Here is a 12,546-nt window from a genome sequence, read left to right on the forward strand (position 1 = left end):
GAGCAAATGTTGGAGCACAAATAAACTTGACATTATTATTTTGTTATCAATGTTGTTTTCTAAAATAATGGATCTCAGGCCAGTCATGAATGCTTTTCTTTCACTTTTCATTTCTGTATGCTCATAAGATGCAGCTTTGATGTTAACTTTTCTAAAAGAATCTTATTATCTCTCCCTCTGATCCAACTAGGTGATACTATCAACCAAAGCACCCTGCCCTCACAGCAGAACCGTTTTCCAGACTACCTTGAAGCCATTCCTGGGACAAATGTGGACCTTGGAACACTGGAAGGAGATGGAATGAACATAGAAGGAGAGGAATTGATGCCCAGTCTGCAGGAAGCCCTGAGTTCTGACATCCTCAATGACATGGAGTCTGTTTTGGCTGCCACCAAGCTAGATAAAGAAAGCTTTCTTACATGGTTATAAAGCCCTCAGGTAGACTGAATTCTAAATCTGTGAAGGATCTAAGGAGATAAGACGTGCCTGAAATTTCCGAATAAGCCAGCTGCAATTTTATGGCTAATACAGAAAAACATGAACAATCAAACGTCCAGCGAGATTCTTTCATCCACTATTTTGCTCTTCCTTGTCCATTGCTGCTGTTAATATATTGCTGACCTCTTTCACAGTTGGCCCTAAAGAATTCCCACCAAAAAAAAAAAAAAAAGCAAAAAAAAAAGAATTTCTTTTGCTATTATAACTACTGTTTATTTGTGGGGCTGGGGGAAGTGAGCCTGTTTGGATGATGGATGTCATTCCTTTTGCCCAGTCAGATACTCACCAATCATTTGACTCAGACTTGGAAATCAGATGCTTTATGTCACAGCATTTAGTTTGTTCACACAGTTGTTTCTTCAGCTGCATTTTGGCCAACAGAGAAACATGTCTTACTGGTCTGACAAGCCAAAAATTAAGTACTTAATGCTGATTTGAACAGATAGCTGAAACCAAGGCTGAAGACTATTTTATTTTTCAGTGTTGTTTTTTCCTCCTAGTGCTATCATTAGTCACATAGTGACCTTGATTTTATTTTAGGAGCTTAAGGCATGAGACAATTTCCATAGAAATATATTTGAATTATTGCCACATACTCTAGTATAGGTTTGGGTGGATATTTTTATGGATGTTTTGGGTTTTCTGGGTTTTTTTTGTTTGTTTTTTTTTGTTTGTTTGTTTTTTTGTTTGTTTTGGTTGGTTGGTTTGTTAGAATTTAGGCAAATTACCATACTAGTGAATCTGTTTAATCTGTTTATAGTTTTAGCTTGGGACATTTATTGTAGTTTTTTTGATAAAATTTACATTTCCTGATTTTTTTTTTTTTTTTTTTTTTTGCCATTTTATTTAAACCTTAACTATCCGCTCTCTAAACACACAAACACACACACACACACACACACACACACACACACAGTGTTTATAATAGGGTGATAGCAGAATGTATCTTTTCTTAAGTATCCCTACTTTCCAATTTATTCTTAAAATGGTAGCTTTGAATGTAAACATTTAGAATACATGACTAATAGTGCATATCTCACAAGTAGTTTTAATCTGGTTGGGGCAATCTGCAGATGTTTGAGATAGTTAGTCTTCTGAAAGGGCTGTTACTATGGATAGTGCCTAAAGGAGTACTCTTTGCTCTCTGGCACATGATAAATATTTGATGAATTGGAAAGGAGCAGGCAAGAAATGGCTTTATTTTCCCCCTTGTACAAGTTTGAGTCTTAGAAATCACTGAATAGATGTTATGATGCACGTGACAGAAGTGAACTTTACAGCAACTCACCTTCCTTCAGCTTTGGAAATTTACACTTGCCTTAGTTTTGAAAGTAAATTCTGGTACTTTAGTTCTCATTTGTAATGAAAAAGTTGAAAACTAGATTGAAATATTTCCTATAAAATTGTTCTTGTAAACAGAGCAAACTCTCCACCCCTACTCCAGTGCTGGGGCTCAAATATGGGCTCTTGCTTGTGCTAGGCAAGTGCTCTACCGCTGAGCTACATCCTCAGCCCCTACAGGATTGTTCTTAACAAGACTTGCTTCTACTTCCATATGCCGAAAATTGAACCTCCTGGGTACTCTGTAGAATACTGTGAGGTCATGAGTTAGCTGGTAAAGTGATCAGATTAATAAATGTATATTGGTAGTTGAATTTAGCAAAGTAGTAGAGATAATCATGATTATACCTTTATTTTTACAGGAAGAAATATAACTAGAGTATGTGTCTACAGGAGTAATAATGGTTTCCAAAGAGTATTTTTTAACGAACAAAGTGAGCGTGAATTAACTCTTCAATATAAGCTATGAAGTAATGGTTATGAGTTAGAGTGGCACCAGCTAGCATCTCTATGATTTAAGGGTCTTTCAGTGCGTCTAGAATAAGCCCTTATTTTCAAGGGTTTATAACAGATGAAATCTGTTTTCCTGGCTACGGCTACTATGAAAAGCTTCAGCTCAGGAAGATAGTTTTTTTTTTTTTTTTCCTCCAATTACAGAATCCAAGTATTTTGGCCCTTCAATTTGGAGGAGTGCAAAAGTGGAAGTAAGAAGGTGTTAAGTATTTTTCAGTGCTCAAAAACATGCAGTCACTATATTGTATATAATGATTCATGGGTTGTCATTCATATTAATTGCCTCAAGGCTTTTATTTTAAAAACACAAAGATTCAGTATTGAATTAAGTTGGGGGAGGGAAGGAATGACCACTGTGCAGATGCATTGAGTTTTAGAACAATAATGAAATTCTACCTAGAATGCATAATTGAGCATATGGATGAGACAGTATGTTGTTTTTAATGTGCAGATCAGAGCTACTTAGTGCCTATAATTTGCCAGGAAGTCACAAATTAAGATCATATCTTATATATCAGCAGAGTAGCTTTAGCTTAGGGGGAGGGTGGGAAGGTGGGAGTGGGTTGTGAAGTGTTAGTGGGACCTTGATAGAAAACTTTATAAACTTTCTCTTCAATAAAGACTTGTCTTGCATCTTGCTGTCATTAAAGGCAGTTGTTCCTAAAAATTTCAATCACTTAAGAACACCCACAAAGCATAAATACAGTCTGTTTCCCCTCGAATTTAATTAGCCCAGTTACCTCAGTGTTGTAGCAGTGCTATGTACCTGATATAGTGCTTTGATCTTATCACACCCTTGTAGTGACCTGAAAGAGATGTTAAGAGTCCTTTCTCTTTTCGAGTTTGAATCATAGCTCTGATGTGGTCTTTCTTGTTTTATGTTCTTGTTTCTAATGTAAAAGTGTTTAACGCTTCTTGGTTGTATTGGATAGAATGGGGATAAGGTTTTAACTGGTTATTCTTGAATTGCTTTTACAATAAACCAATTTTATAATCTTTAAATCCATCAACTTTTTACCTTTTTTTTTAAGCTAGGGCTTCTTAGATTTACTTACGATTGATGGAGCACATTGATTTGGAATTTCAGATCTTCCAAAGCACTATTCGTTGTAATGATTTTTTAAATATAGTGCCTTTTAAAAAAAGAACATCAGGAAGTGACTGTGATACAAATAATTTTGCTGTTTTCAGTACTACTCATATTAGATAGATGCATTCTATATAGAACATGGCAAAAAGATGAAAAATAACAATAATTGTGTATTCAGAATTCATACCAATCAGTGTTGAAACTTAGTGCAAAAGCAGGAGGCAATATCCAGTGATTAACAATTTCATAGCTTTTGTATATCTGAGAAGTGAGTGCTCAGATGAATTTTATCTTTGCAAGCATGTTTTTGTAAGAATTGTGGGTGTGCCTATTTTAACATTTGTTTTCTGTTTTGAAATCAAGTATGCTCCACATTTTATATGTTTTATATTAGAGATTTCTTTAATGCACACTTGTCAGATATATATATATAGTACCAATGTACCAATGTTACCTTTGTTTTGTTTTAGATGTTAAGCGCATGCTCATGTTAGGTACTTACAAAAATTGTTACATTTTTTTCTTATGTAATTCCTTTTTGTTTGTTTATGTCGTTCAAATATATTCTTTCCTTAAACCTTCCTTGTTGTTTTTAATAGTTTTAATATTTAAAACTCTTTGGCTTAATAGTCTTTCAGTAGAAGTACTAAAAATAAAAGGTTACTATATTCATAACTGATAGATGAAGCCAGGTTAAGTTTAAAGTTAGTTTACTTCCTCAAGTTAGGCATGGCATTTTGGAACTTTAAAAATGTAGGTATAGTTCTTTGAAATCTTTTCTATGTTCTTCATATATACCATCCTTGTCATCATGGTAGGATCTATGCAGAATTCTGTCTACTTCATTCCTAAATGACTTGACTACGTGTAACAACACAGAGGAAACTAAGACCAACCTGACACTGTTTTTCAAAATGGCCTTTGGTTTTATTTCCCCTGAGTATTCTCTTATGGTCCCCAAAACAGAACACAGTTTTAGTGAAAATTATAAATACTGATTTGTAAGTAAGCATTCACAAATGTAAGTGGTAAGTCCCAAACTCAAATAAGAAGATTTGGGAGGGGGAAAGAAAGTAGATTTGATTGTCTTTAAAAATGACTGACATGTGTTAGTATAGTGTCTTCCATTATTGATACAATAGTTTGATGCCACAGACCAATATTACCCATTGCTTGAATTCCAGGATTGAGAAATTTGAATATCCAATAGGTAGTGGAGGCCTTTGAAGATTTGTTAGAGGGTAATCTTACTAAAAACTACTTAAAGTACAGAATCACATTAAAACTTAAGGTAACTGAACTTACCCAAAAGGGTAGCAAAATGGGCTGAACACACAAATAGGGGAAAAATATAGATAACTGCATACCCATTTCCATACATTAACATTAAACTCATAGTATTTTTGATTTGTTCCCACAATACTATGGCTGTGTCTTTTGTTGTTATTTCTGAGCCACAGGAGAGGAGGTAATGATTTTGAAGGTAACTGGTTTCCTTGATAGTATAACCAAACTCATTTGCCCAATAGTAGGACCTATAGATTGTATATTTTGTATATTGTACAAAATATTTCCATTGTGTAGAGTTGAAAATTAGAAAAGCAAGATGCAATTCCTGTAGTCCCAGTTAATCAGAAAGCTAAGATAGAAGGATCATTTGAGCCCATAAGTTCAAGACCAGCCCAGGTAACAGTGTGAGATCTTTCTTGTTTTTTTTTTGTTGTTGTTGTTGTTTTTGTTTTTAAGTTGTTAGGAGATACCTGATTTGTGAAATTTACCTCAAGGAAAGAAAAACTGAAAGATCTGGATTCATGAGACCATCAAGAGTAGCCTACACAAAAGCTGAAGACTGGACCCATTTTGAGATCTGAACAGGAACAGACTAAGTACAAAACTGAAGTCATAGAGAATCCTTGCCCAACATAGATTTTTCTGTGTCACTGTGAGCTGGGTACATTTCAGTGCTTGAGCACCTATTACATGACTATTACATTACCATTTTAAGTCTAGAAATACAAAGCCAATATATGATTCCCTGCACTCGAGGACCTTCAAATGCAGTGGGAAAACAGACCTCAAATAAGGAATTAAAAGTATCACAACTGTTGGGGTATAGTCATTCTAATGGTGAGAAAACAGATGTTCTTAGAGTCCAATATATGCTTTGGGTGGTCATGTCAGCAAGAGTCAGTAGAATTTTGTATGCATTTATGCAAAAATTCCCTCAACTTTTCACTGCCTGTGATTGGAGATGTGCAGATATCCCAAGCCAGTGTCCTTGGTATAATTCTGCCCTTGAATGGTTCACTGGAGACCAGTGGGGAAAAAAGATCAGACTCACCAATAACACTCTCAGGGGTGCTGTAATGTTAAGACAAGTTATTCCAAAAATTCTCAGACACCACTGAGGGTGGGAAGAGTCAGAGTGGGAATAGGAACTCAGTGGTGCAGAGATGATAAGTTACTAATGCCCTTCACAATTAATTCCTCCTGAGAGGGATCAGTTGGAAAGAAATTCTATCAGTACCCTCCTTTCAAGGGGAGAATAGGTAAGGTCAGAAAGGAAATAAATGAATTTGTAGAGTAAAAGTGGAAACACCAGTGGTCTCCACAGACCCATATAGAAGCTATGCTATGTAGTTTGTGTGTGTTTGTATATATATCTCAAACACGTAGATAAAATCTGCTGGGTCTGGGGTGTAGTTAAGTGATAAAGCAACTGCTTAGCTTGCACAAGGCCCTGGGTTTGATCCCTAGCACCACCAGATATTTGTTATATAGTCATGTTCATTGTACCATTAAAGAGTTTGGGAGCCATAAGGGCATGAAGAGACCTAACTTAAAGGGGATACAAAATACAAAGGAAGTTTTCTCTAAGAAGACATTTAAATCAAGATCTAGAGAATGAAGGAGAAATTACTGGCTGGAGGCTGGGCAGCAGATGGGATAGCATCTCCTGTAACCTTGAAATGGAAAGGAGCGTCTATCAACCCTGATGAAACTGAAAACAAACTGGAGTGACTATAGCACAGTGAGAGGCACACAAAGTAGATTTGGCTGGTCTTCCAGCCCAGTCAAGTGTGTGAAATTCAGTCCTACCTAACAGTAATGGAAGGCCATTGACAAGTTTTAAGTAGGGGAATGATGTGGCACATCAGTGTATTTAGAAGATTGCTCTAGCTGCTTTGTGACAGTGAATCAGGGTGGGTGACCATGGTGGGGCCCAGGTGAACTGACCACAGTGGTGCAAGGCTGGCTAGCATTTACACTGTGGCTGTGAAGATGGCATGGAAAAGCAACAGGCAGGAAAGTGATTCAGTGTGGGAGATAAGGAAGAAGGAAGTTCTTGGAAACAGTGGAGAAGGAACAGGGCTGGGCTTAAAGACTGCAGACAGAAAATGTGTCCCTGAAGTACAGATAACAAACTGCTGCCTGGCCCACAAGACCTTGCTTCTTTGTTGACCCTGTGTTACCATGAAGGACAACTGATTTAAATGGCGAACTTTATGGGCAAGTCTAGGGTACTAAATTCTAACACCTCATCCAGGAAACTCCACAAATAACAAGACCAGTCTATGACCTCTTTAAAGTGAAGAGCAATATTCCATTGTCTATATTTACCACATTTTCTTTATCCATTCATCTGTTGAAGGGCACCTAGGTTGGTTCTGTAGTTTAGCTATAGTGAGTTGAGGTGCTAAAAACATTGATGTGGCTGTCACTGTAGTACGCTGATTCTAAGTCCTTTGGGTATAACTGGGTCAAGTAGTGGTTCCATTCCAAGATTTCTGAGGAATCTCCATACTGCTTTCCAGAGTGGTTGAACCAATTTGCAGTCCCACCAGCAATGTATGAGTGAACATTTTCCCCCCACATCCTTGCCAACATTTATTGTTGCTTGTATTCTTGATAATTGCCATTCTGACTGGAGTGAGATCAAATCTTAAGAGTAGTTTTGTATTTCTCTAATTGATAGAGATGTTGAACATTTTTTCATATATTTGTTGATTGTATTTCTTTTGTGAAGTCTGTTCAGTTCCTTTGCCCATTTATTGATTGGGTTATTTGGTTTTTTGGTGTTAAATTTTTGAATTCTTGCAAATGAATGGATAGAAAAAAAATGTGGTATATACACAATGGAATATTAGCCTTAAAGAAGAATGAAATGATGGCATTTGCCAGTAAATGAATGGAACTCGAGAATATCATACTAAGCGAAATAAGCCAATCCCAAAACAACAAAGGCTGAATGTTTTTTCTGTTATATGTGGATGCTAATTCACAATAAGGGGCGGGGGGGGGGGCGGTGAGTTGGGAAGAATAGAGTTACTTTGGATTAGGCAGAAAGGAGTAAAGGGAGGGGAGAGGGTAAGAGGTTAGGAAGGACAGTAGAATGAGTTAGACATTATTACCCTATGTGCATATATGACTACGTGACCAGTGTGATTCTACGTCATGTACAACCAGAATGAGAAGTTCTACTCCATTTATGTATGATGTGTCAAAGTGCATCCTGTCATGTATAACTAATGAGAACACATTTTTTAAAAAATTTGAGCAAAACCAAGAGAAGCCAAAACAAATGTATACAATTGTTTCACTGTATACAGCAGGCCCAAATGGAAAACATGAATTTAAAAGATTTGTGACTTCACTATTTCTAAATACAGGTCATATCCCATTGTAATTGGTCTTACCCAAAAATTCTTACTTAAAATAAATGCGATAAGGTAATGTTGACAATGTTGTTGTGTCATGCCTCCCATAAATTGACCTCATTTCTCTTTTGTTCTTTTTCAAATTGACCAAATGCCACATGTGTTTGATTAGCACTTTACACCTTGTTTACTGTGTGCAGAAGGACTGTTATTATTGGCATCTGTCCGAGCTGTTCCTGAAGAGTTACTAGGCTGAAAACCTCCCTTCTATAGGAAAACTGGGGCAAAGACCAGACTGATTGAGTGAAAAGTCAGATGGTCTTTTTATTTATTTTTTTAGTGAGGGAGAAATTCCCAGAAACCTGAGCTAGATTCCTAGAACTCCCTTTATTCTCCAGAACCAGCAACCGGGAAAGAGGAGACTTGTTGTTTATGGTGCTACCCATTCTCTTTGGCTACAGTGGAGTGATTTTCCTTTAGCTAAGGTGTAAATGGCAACTGGATTCCAAAACCGCTTATTCAACCACATGGCTGCAGAACTACTCAGGGCTGATGTTAACCGCCCTATACCATCCCAGGAATGGGGAGAGTAAATGGTGCAGATGGAAATTGGAGGCCGGGAGGCTTAACACCCAACTCTGGTCAGGGGTGAGACCTACACTGTCATGACTGTGGAACCTGACCACAGGGTCACAAGCAGATAAGGAAGCTCAGTCAGGTTTCAGATTCAGAGAATTAAAGAATTCGAGGGAGAAAGATGAGACCCAGAGTGTCAAAGTGACTTACTCAAAGCCATACAACTAATAAGGGGCTAAGCCAAGAACATAACCTTAGACTTTTCATTCCTGGTGAATTTATCCTGTAACTACATTGATGAAAGTCACAGAAAGTCAAAGTGTCTCTCAAATTCCTTTTCATTGCCTATGGACAGTATAGCAAAAGGTTCACACACTGGAAAGTGGTCCAAGGACTAAGACAGATGAAAAGAAGGGCAGGTCCAGTCACCACTTAAGTTTTACCCTGGGGCCTGTGCTTATTGAGTGGAAGTTAAGTAGAATTGCCCAGGCTTTGAAAACATTATTCCTCTATTGCTCTCTTCTTTCTCTTCAGCATATATAGTTTAACTTAGGAAAGTTAAAGGGGCCAAACATGATGGTGCACACCTGTTATCCCAGCAACTCAAGAAGCTGAGGCAGAAGGATCCTAAGTTCAAGTCCAACCTCAGCAACATAGTGAGGCCCTATCTCAAAATAGAACTAAAAAAGGGTTCTGGATGTAGCTCAGTGGTTGAGCACTCCTGGGTTCCATCCCCAGTACAAGAAAGGAAAGAAGAAAGGGAAGGAGGAAGGAAGGGAGGGAGGGAGGAAGGAAGGAAGATGGACAGTGGGTACTTAATATAGTTCAAGGTGGTGTTTTTGTTTTTTTTTTTTCCAGATTTCCTACTATATTTAACATATTTATGACACTTTCTCAGTGTCTTTCTTTTTACTTTGTTGACTTCTTTGCTAGAATATTTTTCTGGAAATACTTTTATTATTTTAAATGCTTTAATTATAAAAAACTATGATGTTTCCTCAGTTTTTTTCTTGTGATAAGGATGTTTTGTTTTATTATTTTCTTTTTAATTTTTTTGTTTGTTTTTGAGTCATCCCAGGAGCACTGTATCGCTAAGCTACATCCCCAGACCTTTTTATTTTTATTTTTATTTTGAGAGTCTCATTAGTAATTTTACTGAGGTTGGCCTTAAACTTGGTTGTCCTGCCTCAGTCTCCCAAGTCACTGACATTACAAACATGCATCACTATGCCCAACTTTTATTTTAAAATATGAGCTTTAACTAGACATAGTTGCCATTTTAATGAAATATCTAAGGATTTAGCTGAAACTCTGAAAGACTTGAGGATCTTTTTACATCCAACACATCTCAACATCATTTTTTTCTTGAAATAATTTATTTCTGTTCCCCAAATAAAATTATTTGCTTTGTTTTGTTTTGCACAAATCAAAAGAAGTCCCTGGGAGATGCTGTAGATAGTTCAATGGTAGAGTACTTGTCTAGCATTGTGAGGCCCTGGACTCAATCCCCAGCAGCACCCAAAAAAAAAAAAAGACCTCCTGAGATTTGCATATTCAGAAGACACTGCAAACACGAGGTTCTTTCATGTTTGGGGAGGTGGGTGTTTGATGGTTTGTTTTTGTTTCATTTATGGGTTTGGGGGCAGTACTGGAGATTGAACCCAGAAATCCCCTGCCACTAAACTACATCTTCAGCCCTTTTTATTTTTTATTTTGAGGCAGAGGCTTGCTAAATAGCTAAGGCTGGCCTGGAACTGGTAATCCTCCTGCCTCAGCCTCCCAAAATGCTGAAATTACAGTTGCACACCATAATTCCCAGCTAAGCTATGGTTTATTATAATATTTTGCTTTGTTCTCTCACAGAAGACTTATGTATATGACTTTTAAAATGCAAATAAGGAAAAGTATCCACATTTGTCATCTGTTTGTTTTTGACATTTTATTAAGTCCCTGAATTCCTAATTATAAGCATTCTTACAATTTATACTAGAATTAACAACAACAACAAAAAAAACTATAAAAACTAAACTATTAAGAAATAGCAATGGCCCAGGCTTGGTGGCATATGCATGTAATCCCAGTGACTCAGGAGGCTGAAGCAAGATAATCACAAGTTTGAAACCAGCCTGGACTACACAGCAAGACCCTGTCTTTAAAAAAAAAAAAAAAAAAAAAAAAAAAAGTCTGAGCCCAAAGCTCAATCCCTAGTACTGCCAAAGATAAGGAAGATGAGGAAGGACGGGGGAGAGAAAAAAGGAGCCACAATGATTATGTCATTTGAGGACAGTTATAAACTGGTGAGCAGGTTGCAAACTGGAGAAGATGCAACACAAGTGGTTTCTAGCTTGACAAGGGCTGAACTCCAAAATAAAATGTTCTGGTTTTTCAGATGTTCCTGGGACAGGAGCTCACTTATCATTTGCTATTGCAACATTCTAATTAATTAGCTCAAAAGGAAGGATTTCCATCAAAATTAACATTATTATTTAATTTTATGACTTATTGAAGTTATTTTGCACTACATACCAATTGATATGATGATATTTTAATATTTAGTCAACATGCCTTATCCTAATGGTACATTTAAGTGAAATATTAGCATAAGGCATTGCCTGATATGCAGGAAATGTTCAATAAATAGCTAGTATGTAACTGTATAGGTGGAAATGGGTTTGGGTCTAATATTTTTCTTCCTTTCATTTATCAATTTTGAAATAGCTTGGTGGTGGTCATTAGTGCTGAGCACCAAATATTTTTAGCCCTTTGCCTTTCCAGCAAAGGTAGGAGTGAATTCTTGTTTCTGGAAGTCAGATGTGGCCCTGTGACCTACTTTGTCCTATGAAATGTGGACAAAAGTGATGTGTGTTATTTCCAAGCAAAAAATAGAAACCAGTGTATAAGTGTACCCTATAGACAGGGCTGTAGGTGCATGGTCTGTATCCCTTTGGCCCATCCAGAGGTCACCTGTGAATAATCCTATTCATATCCTCTCAACCTGAAGAGACTTCTAACTTCAGAAGCATAACAGATCTGTGTTTGGAACATCAGAAATGCCAATTGTTAACTACCAGGAGGGACCCAAAACCAATGAAAGATGGACAAACACCCAAGTCCAGTTTTTTGTTGTTTTACTGAGGATGGAACCCAGGGGCACTTAATCAGTCAGGGTGTTGCTAAGTTTCTTATGACCTCACTAAGTTGCTGAGAAGTTTCTGAGGCTGGTTTCGACCTCTTGATCCTTCTGCCTCAGCCTCCCAAGCCCCTGGGATTGCAGAGGTGCAACACCACACCAGTCTCCTAAGTCCAGTTAGTTAAACTGAGTAAGAGAGCCACAGGAAGAAAAATCAGAAGAGATTCCAGGCAGAAGGGAAATGCAAGTAAAGACAAGACAGGGTGAAACGGTATGACTTGTTTGAAAAACCTCAAACATTTCAATTTTCCTGGGCTATCCAGTGTCAGGCTAGAAGCAGCAATATAGATGGAGATAGAAGAGGTCCATGTAACAGAGGGCCTCATACACCCCAGGACAGGGTACAGAGTGTCTCAATGTTCCAGGGAACCTCAGAAAGGTTTGCAGGAAGTGAGGGGGTTGGTCACAGCCAGGCATGCAATTTAGATAGAGCACTGAGTTTTCAGAGAGCAGGTTAACTTGAAGAAGGGGCAAGTTTGGAAGCTGATTAGTTAAAAGGCTATTGCATAGACCAAGAGATGAATAATAAGGGCCCAAGTGAGTCAGTGGTAGTAGAGATGATGAAAAGGACTTGGATATCTAGAAATAGTTAGTAGACAAAAGTCACAAAATTGGTGATTGATTGAAATGGAAGGTAAAGGAGATATTGTCTAGAATGATTCTGGGTTTTCAACAAGTAG

At 37.4% G+C, this 12,546-nt stretch overlaps 1 protein-coding gene across 12 annotated transcripts in view; it reads left to right on the plus strand.

Moving 5' to 3' along the window:
* Positions 1-7,609, plus strand: part of YAP1 (Yes1 associated transcriptional regulator) — a 117,401-nt gene extending 109,792 nt beyond the window's left edge. For all 12 annotated transcript variants that reach the window (XM_079101979.1, XM_079101968.1, XM_079101970.1 and 9 more), the window contains one exon: positions 191-7,609. In XM_079101979.1, coding sequence (XP_078958105.1) covers positions 191-429 — 239 coding nt within the window. In that variant the 3' untranslated portion in view covers positions 430-7,609. The remainder of the gene's footprint in view (positions 1-190) is intronic.
* Positions 7,610-12,546: the final 4,937 nt, after the last annotated feature.

Source organism: Sciurus vulgaris (genome assembly GCF_902686455.1).
Source record: "Sciurus vulgaris genome assembly, chromosome: 11".
NCBI lineage: Eukaryota > Metazoa > Chordata > Mammalia > Rodentia > Sciuridae > Sciurus > Sciurus vulgaris.